This window comes from Nematostella vectensis, chromosome 13 (assembly GCF_932526225.1).
Source record: "Nematostella vectensis chromosome 13, jaNemVect1.1, whole genome shotgun sequence".
NCBI lineage: Eukaryota > Metazoa > Cnidaria > Anthozoa > Actiniaria > Edwardsiidae > Nematostella > Nematostella vectensis.
In genome coordinates, this window is record NC_064046.1 from 11,848,320 (window position 1) to 11,872,261 (window position 23,942).

Below are 23,942 nucleotides of genomic sequence, written 5' to 3' on the forward strand. Positions count from 1 at the left end.
ACAAGTTATAATAAATACCCGGATGTACAATAACCGGAACCGGAAACAGCGATATCTATTTTCATCAAATACTCGTATAACAACGAGCGTAATCCCCTCATAACCCCTCACTTCGCTACATACGGAATACCTCCAAGACAGGCAATCTAAGCTCCGCCAATACACATCTCGGGTATGTACACATACCTGTCAACTCTCCCGCATTAGGCGGGAGTCTCAAGATTTTGGACCCCTTCTCCCGCTCTCCCGCGTTGAGCACCAAATCTCCCGCTTTTTAGGGATTTTTATCGCTTTCAAAAAATTATTCTATAGAAAATCGTCATTTTGCCTTTTTTCTATTAATATATTTGAAACGATGATTCACTTGCGTAGCGCAATTTATCTAACACCCTCGTGCGATCCATAAGTGGATTAGTACGTGAGAGCTTTCCATACGTCAAACGCCTGCAAGGTTAAACCCACCCCTCCCCCACAAAAATGAGTATACCCCACCCCTCCCCCCTACAAATTCTCAAGCCTTGAGATTTTCGGAGGTTGACAGGTATGTGTACACCCTCCTTTCCACACATCCTATATACTACCCACCGCTACATGCATAAGTTCCCACACTTATTTATCATTTAGTCCACCACATACAGCCACTAGCCAGGACCATCACATGCACCATTTTGTCCACTACACACTTCCCCCTCCTAGCTTAGCCTCTATCCACTTTTTCTCTCTTTACCTCATTCCCCTGCGCGCTACTTTTTACTTTTCAGACCAAGCCATGTACTCAGGCGGAGCCAGGCGCTACACAGGTTTGGCCATTGCATGCACCACGCTTCACTACAGGCATTACTAACGAGCGTGTAGGGGCGGGTGATGAGGGCCTTATCATTCGAAACACGCTTCATATACGAATCGTCTCCCTAGTTTTTTTCCCCTTTTTACTCCCACCATCATCGCCGCTTTTCCCCTAGCTTTCCCCTAAGTCTCCCCGCTTTATTCTCCGGGTTCGTATATGACCAACCAATAGACCTCGCCCCCTGATGAGAAGTCTTGGTTGGCGTTATATGCCTTTAGTTCTACATTTCGCAGAGCTCTTTGAAATGACCTACACACTTTTGTCTTATTGTTTTATTTTTGTTATGTTTATTTTGCATATACATGCCGGTTGTTTTCTTCATGCCTTTGCCTTTTCCCCTTATCTCTTACCACCGATTATCGCTTCATCTGGGGTAAACTATCCTTCCTGTCTTGTTAACGTTTCAGCGTCATCTCCACTCTCACCGCGCTCCCTTTGTCGCCTCCCGCGCCCCTACTTCATCTTCTTCTCGCCGTTTTACTAGCATAATTTTCCATTCTCCGCAATACTTCCTTTCACCGCTACAGTATTATTATTATCTATTATTATTTAATTTCGCCTGTCAATCATACCACTTACACACTTCATTAGATACATACCTCCACACAAACCTCGCCCTCTCCATTACCGCTCACCATTTCCTCTCTACAATCTAAACACTTTTCTTTCTCTTATCCTACATATTACTTTCCTACCCTACACACAACACACCCTCTCAAAAACACTACACAGTCTCGTCACAATATTCCTGCTCATCATTCTGTTCACACTCGCATTATCCCCCTTCATCAGATTTCACTAATGCCGCCATCACCTCTTCACATCCGCTACACAACACTCGCCACAAGTTACCAATTTTAACTGTTTCAATCTCCACATAATACCATATTTACTAACTACCTTCTCCACTCAACAAAAAAAATCCTTTATTCATAACTCTCATGTCGTTTTATTATCAACCCCATCTCTTATAACAACCTTAACTCCTCGTCTCATAATCCATAATCTTAACCACCCGAACATAACCTGATAACCCTATCACCCCTTCCCCTTCCTTCACACTGCAACTTCACAAACATAAACTAAGTTTCACCATTCGCTACACAACCACCTCTCCACCTACTTATCTCAACCTATCACCATCTTCATCTTCTATCACCGCCTTCCTATATACTACAATACCACACTCACTCACTCTCTCATAACGATATATTATCACCCACATTTACACCATAACCTCACAAATTTTAAATCACCACTACCATTTTAACACACACAGACCCATCACGCTAAATTATAAGCCTTATCTACTCCACATCTCCCTCACCACCACTCTTACCTATACACCGTACCAATTTTCCCCACCAACACAGACATTAGCCATCTCCATACCACACCATATTATTATTATTTTTTTCTTTTTCACCTACCCACCACACACTACCACAACCTATTCTATAGTCCAACTTTATCTTTTCACCACCCCCCACCACCTACTAGTCTAACCTATCCACCTTTTCACCGTAATTACATTACTACCATCTCCACTCTACATTACCTTACTAGCCATCCTTCACCATCACCCTCCAACATTACAATACCATATGATCACACCCACCTCACTACCACACCACTTTAGGCCCCTACGTCTTGGTACGAATACCCGATCCAAACCAAAAAACTCAAAGTACATTAAATTTGAATCTGACCGCTAACCTAGTTCTCTTGTATTCTTAATCTGACCGCTAACCTAATTTTCTTGAATTCTGGTTATCAAAGTATATGTTAAATGATTGAGGTTAGGTTAAGCGAATGAATAAAAATGTGGGCGAAAACGGCACATAGAAAGACTAATTGCAATCGTACAATAGCTTCAATTTAGTTTTCATATATTTGCCGTATATATACTATATTGCTTACCATTTTGAGTTGAAGTCAGTCAAAAAGAAAGTCTAACGACAAGACTGTCCACGTGGTGATGATCGCACTATGCGCGTGCGCAAATTTACTCTCTTTCCCAAGTCATTCTGTGTATGGTGTGGATAGCTGTGGATAGCTGTGTATAGCGTGGATAGTTGTGTATTGTGTGGATAGCTGTGGATTGTGTGGATAGCTGTGGATGGTGTGTATGGCTGTGTATGATGTGTATGGCTGTAGTGTGGATAGCTGTGGATGTTGTGGATAGCTGTGGATGGTGTGGATGATGTGGATAGCTGTGGATGGTGTGGGTAGCTGTTGATTGTTTGGATAGTTGTGTATGGTGTGGATAGCTGTGGATGGCTGTGTATGGTGTAGATAGCTGTGTATGGTGTGGATAGCTATAGATAGATGTGGATAGCTGTGGATGGCTATGTATAGTGTGGATATAGCTGTGTATGGTGTGGATAGATGTGTATGGTGTGGATGTTTGTGGATGGTGTGGATGATGTGGATAGCTGTGTATGGCGTGGATAGCTGTGTATGGTGTGGATAGTTGTGGATGGTGCGGATAGCTGTGTATGGCTGTGTATGGTGTGGATAGCTGTGTATGGTGTGGATAGCTGTAGATAGATGTGGATAGCTGTGTACGGTGTGGATAGCTGTGTATAGTATGGGTTGTTGTGTATGGTGTGGATAGCTGTGGATGGTGTGGATAGCTGTGTATGGTGTGGGTAGCTGTGTATGGTGTGGATTAGCTGTGGATGGTGTAGATAGCTGTGTGTGGTGTGGATAGCTGTGTATGGTGTGGATAGCTGTGGATGGTGTGGATAGCTGTGTATGGTGTGGATAGCTATGGATGGCTGTGTTGTTGTGTATGGTGTGGATAGCTGTGTATGGCTGTGGATAGCGTGGATAGCTGTGGATGGTGTGGATGGGTGTGGATGGCGTGGATAGCTGTGTATGGTGTGGATAGCTGTGTATGGTGTGGATAGCAACAAGGTTGTTGCTAGTGTTATAAAGTTTGGTGTGGATAGCTGTGTATGGTGTAGATAGCTGTGGATGGTGTGGATAGCTGTGGATGGTGTGGATGATGTGGATAGCTGTGTATGGCGTGGATAACTGTGGATGGTGTGGATAGCTGTGGATGGTGTGGATGATGTGGATAGCTGTGTATGGTGTGGATAGCTGTGTATGGTGTGGATAGTTGTGGATGGCTGTGGATGGTGTGGATAGCAGTGTATGGTGTGGATAGCTGTAGATGGTATGGATAGCTGTGGATGGTGTGGATAGCTGTGTATGGTTGATAGCTGTGAATGGTGTGGATAGCTGTGGATAGTGTGTATGGTGTAGATAGCTGTGTATGGTGTGGATAGCTGTGTATGGTGTAGATAGCTGTGGATGGTGTGGATAGCTGTGGATGGTGTGGATAGCTGTGGATGGTGTGGATGATGTGGACAGCTGTGTATGGCGTGGATAACTGTGGAAGGCTGTGTATGGTGTGTATGGCTGTGAATGGTGTGTATGGCTGTGGATGGTGTGGATAGCTGTGTATGGTGTAGATAGCTGTGTATGGTGTGGATAGCTGTGTATGGTGTGGGTAGCTGTGTATGGTGTGGATAGCTGTGTATGGTGTAGATAGCTGTGTATGGTGTAGATAGCTGTGTATGGTGTGTATGGCTGTGTATAGTGTGGATAGATGTGGATGGTGTGGATGGTTGTGGATGGTGCGGATAGCTGTGTATGGCTGTGTATGGTGTGGATAGCTGTGTATGGTGTGGATAGCTGTAGATAGATGTGGATAGCTGTGTACGGTGTGGATAGCTGTGGATAGTATGGGTTGTTGTGGATGGTGTGGATAGCTGTGGATGGTGTGGATAGCTGTGTATGGTGTGGATAGCTGTGTATGGTGTGGATTAGCTGTGGATGGTGTAGATAGCTGTGTGTGGTGTGGATAGCTGTGTATGGTGTGGATAGCTGTGGATGGTGTGGATAGCTGTGTATGGTGTGGATAGCTGTGTATGGCTGTGTATAGCGTGGATAGCTGTGGATGGTGTGGATGGGTGTGTATGGCGTGGATAGCTGTGTATGGTGTGGATAGCTGTGTATGGTGTGGATAGCAACAAGGTTGTTGCTAGTGTTATGAAGTTTGGTGTGGATAGCTGTGTATGGTGTAGATAGCTGTGGATGGTGTGGATAGCTGTGGATGGTGTGGATGATGTGGATAGCTGTGTATGGCGTGGATAACTGTGGATGGCTGTGTATGGTGTGTATGGCTGTGGATGGTGTGTATGGCTGTGGATGGTGTGGATAGCTGTGTATGGTGTGGGTAGCTGTGTATGGTGTGGATAGCTGTGTATGGTGTAGATAGCTGTGTATGGTGTAGATAGCTGTGTATGGTGTGTATGGCTGTGTATAGTGTGGATAGATGTGGATGGTGTGGATGGTTGTGGATGGTGCGGATAGCTGTGTATGGCTGTGTATGGTGTGGATAGCTGTGTATGGTGTGGATAGCTGTAGATAGATGTGGATAGCTGTGTACGGTGTGGATAGCTGTGGATAGTATGGGTTGTTGTGTATGGTGTGGATAGCTGTGGATGGTGTGGATAGCTGTGTATGGTGTGGATAGCTGTGTATGGTGTGGATTAGCTGTGGATGGTGTAGATAGCTGTGTGTGGTGTGGATAGCTGTGTATGGTGTGGATAGCTGTGGATGGTGTGGATAGCTGTGTATGGTGTGGATAGCTGTGTATGGCTGTGTATAGCGTGGATAGCTGTGGATGGTGTGGATGGGTGTGTATGGCGTGGATAGCTGTGTATGGTGTGGATAGCTGTGTATGGTGTGGATAGCAACAAGGTTGTTGCTAGTGTTATGAAGTTTGGTGTGGATAGCTGTGTATGGTGTAGATAGCTGTGGATGGTGTGGATAGCTGTGGATGGTGTGGATGATGTGGATAGCTGTGTATGGCGTGGATAACTGTGGATGGCTGTGTATGGTGTGTATGGCTGTGGATGGTGTGTATGGCTGTGTATGGTGTGGATAGCTGTGGATGGTGTGGATAGCTGTGGATGGTGTGGATGATGTGGATAGCTGTGTATGGTGTGGATAGCTGTGTATGGTGTGGATAGTTGTGGATGGCTGTGGATGGTGTGGATAGCTTAGATAGATGTGGATAGCTGTGTATGGTGTGGATAGCTGTAGATAGATGTGAATAGCTGTGTACGGTGTGGATAGCTGTGTATAGTATGGATAGTTGTGTATGGTGTGGATAGCTGTGGATGGTGTGGATAGCTGTGGATGGCGTGGATAGCTGTGTATGGTGTGGATAGCTGTGGATGGTGTGGATAGCTGTGTATGGTGTGGATAGCTGTGTGTAGTGTAGATAGCTGTGTATGGTGTGGATAGCTGTGGATGGCGTGGATAGCTGTGTATGGTGTGGATAGCTGTGGATGGTGTGGATAGCTGTGTATGGTGTGGATAGCTGTGTGTAGTGTAGATAGCTGTGTATGGTGTGGATGGGTGTATGGTGTGGATAGCTGTGTATGGTGTAGATAGCTGTGTATGGTGTGGATGGCTGTGTATGGTGTAGATAGCTGTGGATGGTGTGTATCGTGTGTATGTATGGTGTGGTATGATACGGTATGATACACTATCTTATGATACACTTCAGGATGCGTACTTAAAGTAGTTACCAGTAAATACACCACAGGGAATCTGATAAGCACAGGTATCCCTGAGTGTCAGCGCGCTTGGGTAGGTGTTTCATGTAAAATTAATTTAAAAAAACGCATTTGAATCTAAAATTACATCTATTTTTTTAGTTCATTTTTTGTGCAAAAGAAAATCCCTATTAGATACAACTAACAAGATTTGTTTTAGGAGTAGATCAAGAGTTTTATGAATGGAGGGGGATGAAATGAGATACAACCCTAGGGGGAGGGGGGAGCAATGTGAGACAACCCTGGGTAGGGGGTTTACTGAGTCTTTCTTCTTGGACAAACACAAACAACCATGCACAACTGTTTTTATTCATGACTGAAAATTACAAGACATCCTACTATAAAAACACTATGACTGTAGAAGGAAATACTTTTTTGGAAATGAAAGAGAAGAACTGGTATGTACAGTATGTGATCGCAGGTTTTGCAGTTTTGAAGACGCAGATACTACCATCTATTTACATATATAAAAACTGAAATCTGCAAAAGAAGAAGCATACAGTATCAACTTTTGTTTACATTCAAGGAAAAGTAAAAAAAACATTGTACTGAAAATGTCCTTTAGTATAAATGTAACAGAGTAAGAAAAGCTTTGATTGATTGCCAAATATGACTGACACGTCATTCACCTGCTAAGTAACCATGCCCTAACATGACACATGTCACTTACCCGCCAAGAAACTATGACTTGTTCCTAACATGCCTGACACATGTCATTAACCTGTCATTCAACTATAATTGGTTCCTAACAAGTATGACAAATGGATCTCACTTGCTTAGTAATTTTGATTGGTTCCTAACATGACACATGTCACTAAATAATTATGATTGGTTCCTACCATGACACATGTCACTAAATAACTATGATTGGTTCCTAACATGACACATGTCACTAAATAACTATGATTGGTTCCTACCATGACACATGTCACTAAATAACTATGATTGGTTCCTAACATGACACATGTCACTAAATAACTATGATTGGTTCCTAACATGACACATGTCACTAAATAACTATGATTGGTTCCTAACATGACACATGTCACTAAATAACTATGATTGGTTCCTAACATGACACATGTCACTAAATAACTATGATTGGTTCCTACCATGACACATGTCACTAAATAACTATGATTGGTTCCTACCATGACACATGTCACTAAATAACTATGATTGGTTCCTAACATGACACATGTCACTAAATAACTATGATTGGTTCCTACCATGACACATGTCACTAAATAACTATGATTGGTTCCTAACATGACACATGTCACTAAATAACTATGATTGGTTCCTAACATGACACATGTCACTAAATAACTATGATTGGTTCCTAACATGACACATGTCACTAAATAACTATGATTGGTTCCTAACATGACACATGTCACTAAATAACTATGATTGGTTCCTACCATGACACATGTCACTAAATAACTATGATTGGGTCCTAACATGACTGACACATGTCACTCACCTGCTAAGTAACTGTGGGAGACTAGCAATGATTGGTCCATAACCGGGAGCATTATCAAACAGCTCGAACAATGGAGCGGCAACTAGTTTGTAGTTTCTTGGTACTGCAAAGTTTGCTGGAAAAAAAAACATTTTCAAAAGTTAGATATATAGGTGTCATACTTATTGAGCCAACAAAGATAAGTTATTGGTTAAAAGCAGGTACTCTTATTGAGGCACCTACTGCACAGTAGAGGGTTAAAGGTGTGGCAAGTGGTGAGTAAGGTGGGGTTGAAGAGGACTGGTGATTAAATATGTGAGAGAACAAACAGGGAAGACCAAGTAAAGGGCTGATCTAAAAGTCATGGTGGGATAGTAGGATGTATAGAGGACATAAAGTAGGTGAATGGTCTAAATTTTATGGCACTCTTTGAGAATGTTAATCAGAGCTCTTATCTATTCTATGACATTTGTATTAACAGGAGGTAAGATAACAATAGTCAACTCTAAAACAGTGTTGTAAGATTTGCAAGTAAGATTTCTTGATTTTTGTTTAGCTTTTTTATTTTAGGTAGTGACCATAATTTTTTGGTTCCTTAAATAAAATAAATTGAGCAAGTTACCTTTCTCCCCAAGCTGCACCAGAAACAGTTTCCTTAGTTCTTTGGGTTTAGTTATGTGTGCTGGGACATATGGATACTAAAAGATAAAGAAATATCATTTGAAAAAAACATACGGAACAAAGAAACACGAAAAAACACACAAACGTGCCTGAGGGGCCTCAAAATTTGGTCTCCACCAGTTTCCAAGACAGTCTTCCACAAACCAGTCAGGTTCGGGGCCATGTTCTGGTCGGCTGAGAATCTGGAATATAATAAGTATAAATTAAGTACTCATTAGTACTTAAGTATCAATTTACTACCAATGTTATGAATTATTAGATTCCCACTACAAAGTGGCCACCCCTCTTCTTTCCCAAATCAATTTATTTCTGTCTAGCTTGAGACAACCCTAATGGATGGATGAAGGCCATAAGGGAAGCACCCTAAGGGATAGGATGATCACATCACCGGGGTAGTCGCCCTAGGGGCCGTTCACTCCAGAAGCCACTTGCAAGAGGAAGAGTGATTTTAGTAGTTATACACAGTTGGTACATAGATACTGTATAATATATATTTATTTATTTTAGTGAACTTCCTTAGAACAAGCATGGTAGTGCTCCTTTAATGCATTGAAAAAATATTGTATCCATATTGAATAATGAAAATCAACTCGATTGAATAATGAAAATCGACTCGATTTCCAGTTTTTGGTGTATTGTATTCATTGTTCTGGTACGAGATCGCGACAGTTTGGGCTTTTTAATTCTATTCATATTGAATAATGATTATACCTCTGTCATTGATCTCTTGAGTCCATCAATCTCATCCTCACCGGGAACAAGCTCTCCGCCTGGCCTGAAGTAAAAAAATATATATAACATAACATAACATAATATAATATACCTTCTGATGGTGTATTCTACAGGTTACTCATTGCTTGCTGATACAAGTTTTATTTTTTGCTAAAAAATACAATTTAGCGACTTACAGTTTAAAAAATGTTGTACCAAGTTGTAATAGTAGAATATGTGGCAAGCCATGTTCGTGAACTATCAACACTCCCTCCACTGTCTTCCTCATCCCAAACTTCTCATACTCTTCCCTGTGAAAAAAGCCAACAACATGTTGAACATGAGATGGGAAGAGCTTGTAAAACTGATGTGGGTTATTCAGGGATGAACTGCCTAAACAGGTCAAGAACCTACTGTTATAAAGTAAACAAAGTTGGACAAAAGGTCAATCAAGCCAGATACAGACGCTTTGGAACAGAATGTACTGTAAATACAACTTTAGTTACAAGAGCTAATACAATGCCTTAAGGCACGTCAATGAAAATTTGAGTGGATGCTTAGGAAGGATATTTTCTCAGCAATTGAGTTTCAATGGGGCCCTTCCGATAGTGATTTATTTGCATCAAGACTTAATGCCCAGACACAATGCTATGTATCTTAGAAACGGAACCCTGGGGCTATGTGTGTTGATGCCATCTCCGCTACATGACATAACTTAAAATCCTATGCATTCCCTTCTTTCATCCTAATCCTGAAGTATTTAAAGAAGATCGTTAAAAGACACCCTTAAATGTTACTAATGTTATCTGATTAAAAATCTGGTAAGCAAGGAACTAGTTCATCTATTATGGAAGAGACCAAAAAACAGGGAGTTTCTGACAAAGCTACAGACATCAAGTCATGGCACCCAGGCACAACCAAGCAGTTCAGGAGATACCTCAGGCTGTTGTCATTTATAGTCAAGACACAAGAGAAATATAATTATAACTACAGCAAAACAAAAAGACCATTCAAACATGTTGAAAAATCAAATTCAGGTGAAGGTACATTATTTTGAAAAAAACTGCATCCCTCATACTTAGTCAGTGAAGAAAAAGCTATAAAACCAAACTCATAATTAGTTGATGTAGTGTGTATAACATTACCTCATTCTCTGGAACCTTGCTTGAACAGAACTGTAAAACAAGTAAGAAATGTATCAATTACCAATTTATTATTTGCTATTATAACTGTTTATAGCCACGTACCTGTCTTTCTCATAGAGAGATTCTTTGGTGCCAAATGTGTAATTTGTGAGTGGGTACCTGATCAAAATATAAACATAGTTCGTCATATCGCAGAAGAGCATAATATTCTATATGTAAATCTAAATCTCGAAACACTCCTTAAGCTATTGATACAGCGATTATAAAGGTTCCCAGCAAAACTTGTTGATACAATACTCGAGATAAATAAGTACTTATTTACTTACAACCATTGATCATCAACAAACCAACACAACATGTTATTTAGACCGGCATATTTTTTCAGAAGTATTTAGCATATCTAGCTCGATCAATTAAAGTAATTTTAACTGTAGACTTACAATCGTATAGTTTTCTCCGCGATAGTGGTTCCACCAGCGAGGTATTTGCCTGTGCTACTGGAAGATCGGTTTCGAGGCCAACCACGAGGACTAGAGTTGTTCGCCATTTTGAAAACTTCAACAAGATGGAGCGCCCGCTGACCCTCGAAAGCAGCTTGGACTCACAAACAACAGGAAGCCCATCCTTGTTTTTCTGAGTATCGGATTAATTTTCCTATGGGAATGTGGGAAGGAGGTCTTGCTATCTTGTTTCTTTTTCTTGCGCACGTAAATTAAATCAAGAGAGAAGGGGAATTGAAGCGAAATATCCTTGTGATTCAAAAGAATTTATATTTTCTTGCGAAGAGCCGAATTGTGCGAGAAAAAATCCTTAATTTTCTTTTTTTTTTTTAGTTATTCCAACAATGATTAAAGCGATCTTACTCTTGGATGTTTTCCCGCTCTTGAAGAACATCAGGAGTAAGAGAAAACACAAACCGGTATACACTTTTTTTTATAAGAACCTTTTTTATAAGAACGTCCAGCCTGAAATTTCACCAAATTTTAAGAACATAAGAACATGTCGAGGCTCAGATAGCAGATTTATTTTTCTTTTTCAGTCCTGATGCGTTCTAAAATGCTGAATCAAATTGTTCTCATAGTAACAACCTTCTTATTGCTATTGATTATTAGTGTAATTCTTTTCCTAATTATCCATTGGGTATTATATTCTTCTATACACTAAGAACATCATTAAGAACATATTCAGCTATGTCCAAAAACTAAGAACGTCCCAGCCTCAACTATAACTTAGACGTTCTTATAATACACAAAAAACTGGAATTCGACTCTGCAGACTCTGAAGGCAGAGTAGAATTCCAGTTTTTGGTGTATTGTATTCATTGTTCCGGTACGGGATCACGACAGTTTGCGGTTTTTTAGACGTTCTTATAATATCTCACGCATATCTCACGAGAACAGGAGACCCACGGTATGATTTTTTGTGTGGTTTTCCTGTGTGTAGCCTTTCGCTCCTCCTAGCTCTAAAGAGACAAACCGGCGGCACGTTTGTGTGGCCGGTTTGGCAAACGCTTTAGTTTTTTATTGCTTTCCAGAGTAGAAAAAAAAACATGTTTTGAAGAACGATGCCGACAGGCTTTTTAACTTCCAGACAAAGATGATTAATAATACGTTATTATTTCTCACACAAATTGTTCAAATATTAATGACAGCAGTTTTTAAGGTTAAGAAAATTTTGAATTGCGAGGATTCGCTATTACTTGACATTTGTAACGCCTACTTTTTTGTGGTAAGATCTTAGACTATATGCTGACTAGAAGCCCCACTGCCTGTACTACCGTTCATAATCCGTCATATTTGAGTAAAGAATAGTAATTCTTGCATTGGTGCAACGATAGCGGAATAAAGTTTGCTGGCGCCTTTTGAGCCGCTTGAGCCTTGAGCCTGGCAAAAATGCAAGACTGTTTTCCTTATAGCGCAATAAGCGTTATCTACGCCATTAAGTTTATCCGCAAGATTATATGATATGCTTGACACTCATCTTCTTCTAGGGAATGCCATTTGATTGCGGCGACGACATATCTTTATCTTCGAAGTATAAACTTGTACAAAGTGTTATTTATTAAAATGCAAACTCCAAATGAAAATTGAAGCTTCCCTCCACTCATTTACTCGTCAATATCATAACAAAGCGGTTTATCCTGTTGAGTATTTATATTCTTTTAACTGTCTCACAATTCCCGCAATAATACATCTGTTTCACTGCAAAACCGTAATTACCCAGTGAAACAAATAGGAGTAAAGAAGTTGAGAACATCACCAGTGCCGAAAGTATCAACACCGAGGAAGCCACTAAGCTGCCACAGAGAAACATAGCCCATCCAGCGACGATTCCCATCAAAGGTAGCACGAAAAATATAAGACATTCTATGGTGAGCTCCGTACGCGAATGGCCATTCGTGAGTAAATCCTTCATGACGATTGTTAATAATATCCTCAGCAAAAGCTAACCACACGGCCACGTAAAGCTAAAGCAATTGCCTCAGGGTTCCATAAAAACTTACGATGTGACTAAAAGAAAACTGAATGACGCATGCGAGCGAATTGGGAAATGGTAGCGTAGAAACTGTTTCTCGCGTGCTTGGATTCTAGTACGTGCAAACGCTGATTACTACTAGATATTTGAAACCAACGGGTACATCGACCAAGAGATAAGCTTGATAGGTTTTGACCGCAATGTCCTATTTCGTTTACCACTAATGTTACCAGGGGCGGATCTAGCTCATATGACGAAAACGTTGTCGTTTTGAGGGACTGGTACCGAGGAATCTTAGTTTCTTTTCTTTTTTCTCCATTTACCAAAAAAAAAACACACACAGTCACAGTTTTTTTTTTCTTCTGAATACAAGTCATAAAGTTTACGAAGCACCTGCGGTACGGCAACCTTTAAATTGCCAAGAATCATACAGTTTTTCCAAATAAGGAATATATTAGTTTCCTTATATGGAAGTGACCGTGTTTGGCAAAAACGACAATTTTTGGCTAGAATGGGGTGGTGTGGGTGGGGAGGGGTGTGCGGGGGATTGCCTCAGTGAAAAAGGCGGAGGGGGTATTTTTTTGTTTTGTTTCATGTGGCTTTCTGACAGCCCAAGACTGCAAGAGGGCAGATTAAACCCCCTAAACCCTCCCACTAGAATTTAGATCCGCTACTGGTTACGTCATTTTTCAAGTAGTAATAGTGAAGTTAACAGAAAAGAATGATTCGACCAATTATTAGTGTTTCGCGTGTAAGCTAGGATTTTTTTTCTATTTGCCCGAAATGTAAAGTTTACTCAATTTGCAACAACCTTCTCTTATTTAACTGTACTTTGAATCAGCACAATGCAAATTCAGCGTGAAAAGTGTTTGTTAGGCTAGATTTGATAATAAACCACGATTTTCCCTCTAGTTTGGCTGAAATGTGCCTTGTTCGCGACGCGCTTTCCGTGTAGCTCGTGTAGCTCTCTTCGAGCTACTACTTCGTGGCGCTCGAACTGTCACGGACGCGCTAGCCGAAACGTAGCTAAGTCTGGGAAATTCGTGGCTTATATCAATTTAAGCCTAGCAAACACTGTTCCTACCGCCCTTGGGAGGCGTACAGGAGGCGGGAATTCCAAAATAGGCTCCAGTCTCCCACACTCGCGCCGTACTAGTTCCCACTCCCTCTCATCTGCTAAATTATTTCATTCACACATACAATCTACACAACACAACACAGACGGAGGGCATCCCGTCCCGAAATCAGAGTATATTTAACAAATTAACCACAATGATACCATATAGAAAATTGATTATTATAATTATAGCTTCGCTAGTCTATCTGGTTGCAGATTGTGCTAAAGTCAGTCGCAAGAAATCCATCGTCTGGGGCCCTGGTCTGATAGCGGGAGCAACCTTACCGGCAAGATATTTCTACATACAAGCCGTAGATACCAAAGGACAGAAGTAAGTTTAAAATTATCGACCTTATTTTGTTTTGATCTCACTCGATATGGATTTTTCTTAAAAATTCTTTGTTCAGTTTTGTATATTTTTTTGCGATTTTGATGACGCGCAGTGAAGTGAAAACAATACAACTTTGTCTTGATTTGAAAGAGAGAAACTCTCAAATTCTGGATAGAGGTCACGCTACCGTTATAAAACACTTAGATATAAAAGCTCTAGTCTATCTGCCCCTTAACTCCAGACATGCATATGGCTCAGAGATCATACTTTTTTGCAAACCTTTTTTCAAAGATACTTAACTTATACTTTTGAAAAATCTGAAAAAAAATATGATCATTCTATTATCATTTGTTTCTATAAACTTACATTGTAATTACAACAACGCGTTAAGAATCTTTTATCACATTTGCTAAAAGAAAATTTGGTTATCTAGAAAAGTTTATGGTATTTAATCAGCTGTTCTCCTAGTTGTTTGTGAGTGATTAAGTTATTTTCTCATTTAGTACAATTAAAATAAGATAGATTGAAAGGGATATGGTAACATAGTAACAAAGCTTTTCTTGTTGAAAAGTTTGAATTGTGTTTTCTGTGGTGTTATGACAGCTGTTAAATTTGCATAAACTCCTACATCATACCCAATTACCATAGGCCGCCCATGACATTACAATTCCTTAGCGTGATATCCTTATAATCCCTAATGTTCTACATTGAGACAAGCTTATTATGGGTATATTACTCATTTTTTTAAATAAATGCAGAGCTAATCTGTTAATAATTTACACTCTCCTTATAACCACTGACATACAGTGCAGAGTTTACAGGAGTTTTGTAAAATGATATTGGAATAATAATAATAAGGAACATTCCTTAGAAAAATAGAAAAACAGACAAATTAAATGTATGTTATGCTTGTTAGTATACACCTATTTCAAAAAAGCTTGCACTGGAGAATACACATGTTGTAACCCACAGTGTGTGGGTTTAGTATTTTAGTAAATCATCACAGTTAAAGTAGAAATTTGTACTTTTTATCAGTTTGACAGAATCTCCTGGGGAAAACACATTTGGCATCAAAATCACAACATCAGAGGGGCGTGCGAGGGTCTGGGTACAAGTGCTAGACAGGCATGATGGCTCATTTATAGTAAGATACAGACTCTTTGCAAGCTACAATGACCTGACTATTGAAGTGCTGAAGGGAGAAAAACAGGTCGCACAATCTCCATACAAATTTAAAGGTAATTTGGGCGATGATGGTAAATGTTAGTTGACTACTGTATTTGCACAGAGCTGTAGCAGGCTTCAAAATATTGGTTGGGGGGAGGGTACGATGCAGAGACATTATGAATATTGTTGGGGCATAGCCATGCCCCTACTGGTCGTTTTCTTATCAATTTTGACATTATCTCAGTGCTCCGCCCCTTGCTGTGGCCCTGATGCATTATGTCGATGATTTAAGGGTGTTGGGACATTTCTCTGAGGGTCCTTGCTAAGGAAACTTTGAAACGCTATAAATCCGCCAAATTTTGTGAAATAAAATGGATTTAGGCATGGCATCATTGTTTATCAATGTCTAAATCTTGATGACGTCATCAGGCAATGATGCCATCACATTTCGTCACAACAGAAAAATTCTATAATCTTAGCTGTTGAAGTATCTGCAATCATGATAAATGTAGCTTTGTAACATTATTCAGGAGGGTGCCTAAAAAGTTACGTATGCTTTTTTGATTCTTCCAAATAATAAAATTTTCGCACAGTTTTAATTTTTATTTTTCCACCTTATCTAAATAATTTCTTTAATTTATAAAATATCGGAAAATCGATACGTAGTTTCATAGACAGCAACTAGGTGAATTCGATTTTTGATGGTGATGACGATGATGATAATGAAGCAGGTGATGATGAATAAAATTGATTTTATTTATTGATAATTTGTGATGAAAATGATTAATCATATAGGTGATCATAATTGTGATGAATGCTGTAGCTAGGGGGGGGGGGAGCCTCCCCCTTCCCCCCTCACATGCACACTCACTCACACAAAAGGATTATATTGAAAATACTAGGAATGAGTTAGACTTGGCTGGTTGTGGTGCTGGTGATGATATTGATTACAATAGCAATAATGATTTTATTGATTACATTGATTGATAAGAATTCTGTACCATTTCTTGCTTCCTCCTTTTTAGGTGGTGTGTACCATGAAACTTGCTACTGCCCTGACAAGGATGCAACAAAGTGGGAAGAAGCCCTTGAATGCCCTCAAAACTATTCCCAAATTGATAGAGATTTAGCCAGATTTCCTGAAATCAACCTAATAAGACTTGCTAAGGAAGCAGTGGACAGGTTTGGTGTGCACCATGCCCTATGCCATTACTCCATTATCAATAACAAGGTTAGTAGAAAATTGAAATTGGCAACTAGAAGGGGTTTGTAGCCCCCTCCCCCCCCCCCCCCCCTATTTACCCCATGTACTATGTTCACTACACTGAACTAACTAAAACAGCTAAAAAGGCATAGCTCAATTATATTGCTAGTTGAGATCAGATCCTTTTAAGCTCCCCCTATCCCTGCAGACATGGTGGTATTATCCATACCTTGTGTTGTGGCATTAATCATAAGGTTGATGTTGCACGATTGGGAATGTTATATTGTAAAACCATACAAATGGCAAGATTTCAAACAGAAAAAGGCAAACAAAACTCACTCGTCTTAGTTGTTCTGGAAGAGGTGCAGGGCCAAAGCAGAGGGGTTGGGCACTGGGAGCATGTGCCGTCCTGTATTATTTTCACAATTTATAAGAAAATGACCAGTAGGGACATGGCTGTGCCCCCAATATTCCCTTTATTTTTCTTTATCTTGCCTCAATATTTTTATGCCTGTTATGGCTTCAAAGTGTAATTCATTGAAATGAGAAAATAAAAAAAAGGCAGGGTGTATAAGAGAATGTTTTTTGTATGTTTTTAGCTGTGTGCTTTGAAGTTTTACGAAGAGTGAACAAAGCACTACTAGAAATGCCAATAGCTTGAAACATGAAAATAGACCTCAATGCTCCTTGGATACACCCTCCAAGACAGGCTCAGAGAATCCCCTATCACCCCCTTGAACACCCTCTCTGTAACAGTTCATATAATCAAAATAATTTTTGATTCTAGGTTTACAGGAAGTCACATGGCGAACATGTAGGATTTTCCATGTTTTCTGATGCCATCATTCATTCACTTGCCAGGAAGGTAAGAAAGCCACTCAACCCAAAACACAATGACTGTGATTTCATATCTATCATATATATATAGAGAGAGCTGCATGTGACAGAATTTTGCACATTCTCTTGTCATACATCCTATCCTTTCTTGTCTTATTTACACCCTGCTATTGCTGGCACCTCAATTTTTAATACAAACATTTGATCTCACTATTACAGTCACTAAGTTACGGTCCTGAGCTTTTAACTCCATAGAATGCATTTGAGTTAACTTTTCTGTACAATGCCTCCCCTCCTGTTATTAAAATGCTATGGTTGTCTACAATAGGTTCAGATTCCGATCTAATTGTCATAATAAATTTAATCTCACATTTTTTTATCTTCCTTATATTTCTTAGGTTCACCTTCCTGATATGGAGTTCTTTGTCAATCTTGGTGACTGGCCCCTTGAGAAAAGGAAGGATAACCCTATTCCCATCCTGTCCTGGTGTGGCTCCGAGGACACTGCTGACATTGTCATGCCAACGTATGACTTGACAGAGGCGGCGCTAGAGACCATGGGCAGGTAAAGAAAATGGCTATGTGTGATGTCATCCAGGGTAATTATACGAAATTTAAAAGCCCCCTTCATTGTAATCCCTATCCCCCCATTAACAGCCCCCAAGGATTGCAGTAGAACTCAGAGCCCCCCCCCCCTCCCCCTTAGAACGGCTTTTTTTTTCATAGCCCCCCCCCTACCCTGGTTCCAGAGCCTCGAACGTCTCTTTAATTAGTGGCCAGCGAGGTACCCCCCCCCACACACACACACACACACACGTAATTTCAATAACCAAAATCAACGAAATACTGCAGTCAGGTGCGCAGATAGCGGGCCTGCACATCTTCCTACCCTCTCGGTTGCCACAAACACGGTCTTTTATTCTTGCGGTATTCACAAATTTTAGGTAAACCTTGGCTACGCACCTTTTTTTAAGCCCTCCGAACGAAACGCAAGTTAGCGCAAGTTTTGTTACTTGTGATAACTTGCGATTGCTTTGGCTACTTCATCGCAAGCTAGCGCAAGTCCAAACTTGCCACAACTTGCATGGACGTGCGTTTCGTTTGGCGAGGGCTTTACTATCAACTTTTCAATACTAGAGTTTCGCTGGATATGCTCTCTGTACAAGCCAACACGGGGCCTAAGTGGAAAGACAAGATCCCCAAGGCATTCTGGCGGGGGCGGGACAGCAGAGAAGAGCGTTTGAACCTCGTCATAAATGGGCGCAAGAAACCCGAGCTGTACGACGTAGCGCTTACAAACTTCTTCTTCTTCCCGTACGACGAAAAAAAATATGGCCCCAAGAAACAACATGTGTCCTTCTTTAATTTTTTCAAGGTAATACACTAGTAGGATCTGTCCCCTAATAAAGAATTGATAATTTCTGATCAAGGTCCCAGGTTTAATGTGATAAAATCGCACCTCCGGGGACTCTCCAGAAAAGTAGACGGGGGTGACCGTCCTCTCTTTTAGGGTATAAAATTTCGACCAACCGCCATCCCTTAGGGGGTGATGAAGGATTTTTCCGATTTATCTATCTCTGAGTATAAAATTCGACAAACTGTTATTCCTAAAGGGATGTTTAACGTTTTTTTTTTTTCTAATTCTGCTATCTCTTAGGGTTAAAAATTCCTTCAACCACCCTCAATTTGCTATCTCTAAGGGGTAAGAATTTCTGTTGACCACGCCCAAAGTCCCATCCCTTCGGGTTAAAATCGATTTGCCGACTATCACCCCCATACGTTTTTAATAAGAGTCCCCCGGGGAATCACACGCTAAGGATGGTGGGCATTGTTCTTGCTCTTGCCATTTCCTTGGACCCCGTGTTTCTCGTAGTTTTCTAAGAACTTTTTTTGTCTCAACTTTTATTTTATTTTCATAGAAACATACATATCCATTACAATACAAGTGACACAACTAACATGTATAAACAAGGAGAAGAAAGAAAGGACTTTTCTAAGAACCTTTTGCCGACATTTAAAGTCTGGTAAATGTTGTAAACTCCAGCTTGTGTTTCCAAATTCCCAAAAATTTCCTGTTAAAAAAATATTTTTTTCTGGCAACTATTCTATGCTGGTTTGGGCTGATCTTTTTAATTTGACAACCAACCCAAATATGAAATATTTATGTTCTCTTTTGTCGGAATTGTATACCCTAACTTAGCCTGCTAGCCGGCTCTCATTGTGGATTATTCGGAAATGTTTTATTTTCGAATATCGGGAACCCTGTGCGTACGCGAAGGCCGAGGACCCTCGGCCCTTTTTGGGATTCTTCCCAAGAAGGGCATAACGGAAGAATTCCAAATTTTCCCATTCCCTATTTTATATAAGCGTTTATGGGTTCCAGAGCCTTTCCACCATCCCCGTTGGCACTCTCCTGCAACGTCGTCTCTTTCACTTATTGTTCTTATCTTGTGTTTAGTACAAGTACCAGCTTGTTTCGTATAAGCGTTTGGGGGCTCCAGAGCCTTTCCACCATTCCCATTGGCACTCTCCTGCAATGTAGTCTCTTTCACTCATTGTTTCATATAAGCGTTATTTTACCTATTTTTTCTGTTTAGTATAAGTACCAGCTAAATATAGACGGGACGGTGGCTGCGTACCGCTTCCCCTATCTGATGGGAGGAGACGCACTAGTTCTGAAGCAGGATAGTCCGTACTACGAACACTTTTACAAGGAGCTCAAGCCATGGGTCCACTATGTTCCTTTTAAACGCGACCTGAGCGATTTGGAGGAGAGACTAAAATGGGCTATAGCGAACGATGACAAGGTGAGAGCACAAAAGACAGAAACGTCGCTGTAAACTATCGCTAAGGGGCCGGTTACTGAAAAGCCGATTATCGCTAACCCAGGGTTATATTTGCCCTAACCCACGATTAAATTACCCCCGGATTAGTTCTGTTCCCGAAACGCTGATAAGCATTAACTCTGCGTTAGTTTGGAGGTCAAATCTAACCCTCTGCTCGCGAGGAACCCAGTTAACACAGGCTTCCCAAACTTTGTAGTAGAACTAAAGTTTCATAAAATGAAGTGTCCTAACATTTCGCATTGTTATGCGACCTTCGTTGCGATGCTGACACGAAAATTGTGCTGGGACAGACAGAAAGTTACATGAAATTTATACTTGAAATGAATCTGTCTCGCTAGTGTCACGCACCAACTCGAATCCTGCAAACGAGATTTTTGACAATGAAATGGAGGTAATTACAGGCGATGTAGAGGTGTTTTGGGGCTTCTCTGGGAAAATAAAATCACCAAAGGTAAATATTTGACTTGCTCTCTGTTGATCTACTGTGGGTATCCTGTGTTAATTTTACTCGTCAAACCAGTTTTTGGGATTACTTGGCGAGAACGGTGAGTTATTAGTAGGTTAGCTAACCTACGATTAGCGAATTTTAACCCGGGATAAGGCGCTGACCTAAGGTTAAGTTCATCGGCCTTTCAGGAACCGGCCCCAGGGATGTACAGCTGAATTCGTTGTTGCGCGACCTCCCGAAGTCCAACCCCACTTGTTTGTTTGAGAATAGCGCGTAGGCAATCAAACCAAAAACGGACAAACCGCCCAAAAGCTGACTACGCGCTATTCCTAGGGTTTTGGATTCGTCGTTCCCTACATGCAGAGACTATTTTCTCTGTATTTAGCGAAATACAGAGAAAAGAGGCCTCTGCTAGCAGGGAAGATTCGTCGAGAATTTGGCTGTAAAACAACTTTTAGTGTATCTTAACAAGAAGAATGGGGTAAAAAGCAGAGACATGAGATTTTTAAAGTGTGTAAAAATCAAATAAACTTAAGTGAAGTAAAGACTAAGAGCCAACACAGGATGGAGGTCAAACGAACCTAAGCAGAAACGTAAAACAAAAGTAAGCTTAAAAAAATTGAACTGTATCATTGTCTACGCCCCGTTACCGCCACGCAAATTTTTCACACCCGTAAGCATATCGTATCTGTGTTCCCTTCTCCTATCTGTGTTTCCTTCTCGGACTACACTAGTGAAATAAGCCCAATGAGAAGTAATGAAAAGTACTTATTCATTGATAATGTATATGACAATTTCCATGAGTAAAACTGGTTAACATGGAATAAGACTGCGGATTCACTGGGTCGTTTTTGTAGGCGCAAAAGATAGCCCGTCAAGCTCAAGAATTTGCGCGGGAGAATCTACAGTCAAAGGACGTGTTCTGCTATCATTGGACTTTATTTAAGGTAAAAAATTATCTAGTACGACTGCCGTTCAAGTAATGGTGGTGGTGATGATAAAGTGCCCTTTTGGTTGTTGATTTGATACAGGTACAGGCCCGTACCCAAGATTTTATTTATTTATTTATTTATTTATTTTTTCTTTGGGGGGGGGGGGGGGGGGCGAACAAAAAGGGATTTTTTTTAATGCCTTTGCATTCTCAACGGGACGTTTATTGTCGGATTTGGTTGCATACCAGAGTGATCTATCTTATGCTTATGTTTGTCTACAAATAGCACGAAAACCAAAAGTGGACCTTCGGCCGTTGTGTGTGTGTGTGGGGGGGGGGGGGGGGGGGGGGGTTGCGAACCCCCTGCACCCCCCTGGGTACGCCCCTGAGGTAGTGATAATAATAATGGCAGTGGTAATGATGGTGGTGGTGGTAATAACACAAGGGAATGAAAGTGTCGCGTTATGACGATGAACACAAGAGTAGTGTATAGTTGTGGTGATGGAAGTGGTCTAGTACTGATGGTGATGGTGATTGTCCAAATATTTTGAGTATAAGGGAATCCATATGGAATAAGATAAAACGTTTTTTTCTTTATGCATCATGCAGAACCATATTTTAGGAAATAGACACAAAATCTTGATCTTAGTTATGTTGTTTGTTGTTGTTGTTGTCTTTTGTTTTGTTTTTAAGGAGTCATAAAGGTCTGGCTAAACTTTAGCTACCCCCCCCCCCAAAAAAAAAAAACCTTTTATAAACAGCACGCTTCAAATCTTGTAGCATAGCTTAAAAACATTTTCGTGCCACATGCTTCAAAATTTGTCACGCCTTTGATGTTTTAGGAAGTTAAGCCAAGTTCCGAGTTTGTTGCGAGAACACCCCCACCCCAGGCACCAAAATTTTTCTTGTAACATCCATAGCTGTCAACTCTCCCGCATTAGGCAGGAGTCTCATAATTTTGAAGATTTTCTCAAGTCTAATTTTCTTGAAAATATCCATACATTTACTGTATTCCCCGCTTTAGCTATCTTGGTACTTCTGATACACCAACTGTATTTTCTCAAGATTTTTCCTAAAGCGAGGTTGACAGCTACAGTGAACATCACCAAATCAATAGCTGATTAAATATTAAAATGTCATCTTCATTTGTCCTTGTTTTGTATAGGAATATGCCAAGAGACAAACAACTAAGCCTGTGAAACATAAAGGAATGGAGTACATCAAACAACCAGATGACCGTGACTCAAAGTGCAACTGTCGACGAGTTAAACATGTAAGCAAGGGGCGGATCTAGCCTTTCGCTAAAGGGGGGGTTTGGCTCAGTGACAAAGAGGGGAGGTGGTAATTGTTTTGTTACATATGGCTTTCTGGCAGACCAAAGGGGGGGGGGGGTAAACCCCCTAAACCCTCCCCCTAGATCCGCTACTGTAAGCAAAACTTATTACTGAAAGACATGAACCTGTAATGCCTTCCTTACAGAGGGGAATAGCTAGGATTTCTAAAAGGACAGGCCCCATATGGCCCTTCTGAATTTTATATAATGCTCTATACATTTAATATCTGTGCTGGCTTTCAAACTGTTGCACGACTCTTGTTTTGTCCTTTCTTTGTATCACCATGAAAAATCACAAATTGTTCTCAGTGTTTAGCCCCTACAAACATATCCTAAGAGTGTATTTTCTTCTTTCGTTCCAGGGTAAAGATGAACTTTGAGATGTAAAATTGAAGAGAATGTTCCACACACAGTTCTACTGAAATTTAATTGCAATGCACGGACAGAAATAACAATAATGCCAAATAAGTTAAAAAAAGGTATAAGATGGCACATAAAATTGGCAAAAAAGAAGTTTCTGTGTTTGTGTGAAGCCACAGTTTCCCTTGCCATGATATTTAAACAGAAAATTTAAAGAGAGATGATGTTTTGTAAAAGGGTTTTTAGGTAAATTATGATATTAAAATTGTTTTTGAGATAGTCGGTTTTTATATTGTATGCTGTTTTTTTGGAAAAGTAGACACAATCTTGAGAGGCAATGGTTATTTCTGCTTTGCTTTCAACTCCCATAAAATAGTACTTTATTTGAATTATTTAAAACAGTTTTAA

At 40.4% G+C, this 23,942-nt stretch overlaps 2 protein-coding genes across 2 annotated transcripts; one reads left to right on the top strand and one right to left on the bottom strand.

The window, feature by feature from the left end:
• Positions 1 to 6,771: 6,771 nt before the first annotated feature.
• LOC5519446 (cleavage and polyadenylation specificity factor subunit 5) lies at positions 6,772 to 11,083 on the bottom strand. The gene is made up of 9 exons (XM_032364336.2): positions 10,926 to 11,083; positions 10,588 to 10,644; positions 10,486 to 10,515; positions 9,538 to 9,651; positions 9,341 to 9,404; positions 8,719 to 8,811; positions 8,571 to 8,646; positions 7,970 to 8,084; positions 6,772 to 6,963 (listed from the first exon to the last, which is right to left on the bottom strand). Exons 1-9 carry the CDS (start codon positions 11,030 to 11,032, stop codon positions 6,942 to 6,944), a joined length of 678 nt encoding a protein of 225 aa, XP_032220227.1. The 5' UTR covers positions 11,033 to 11,083; the 3' UTR covers positions 6,772 to 6,941.
• A 3,054-nt stretch (positions 11,084 to 14,137) lies between these two features.
• On the top strand, positions 14,138 to 23,813 carry LOC5519505 (protein O-glucosyltransferase 2). Its single transcript, XM_001639285.3, has 10 exons — positions 14,138 to 14,408; positions 15,444 to 15,646; positions 16,601 to 16,806; positions 17,567 to 17,644; positions 18,015 to 18,181; positions 18,754 to 18,991; positions 20,214 to 20,423; positions 21,768 to 21,857; positions 23,007 to 23,114; positions 23,537 to 23,813. The coding sequence occupies exons 1-10, from the start codon at positions 14,233 to 14,235 to the stop codon at positions 23,552 to 23,554; spliced, it is 1,494 nt and encodes a 497-aa protein (XP_001639335.1). The 5' UTR covers positions 14,138 to 14,232; the 3' UTR covers positions 23,555 to 23,813.
• The last annotated feature ends 129 nt before the right edge of the window (positions 23,814 to 23,942 follow it).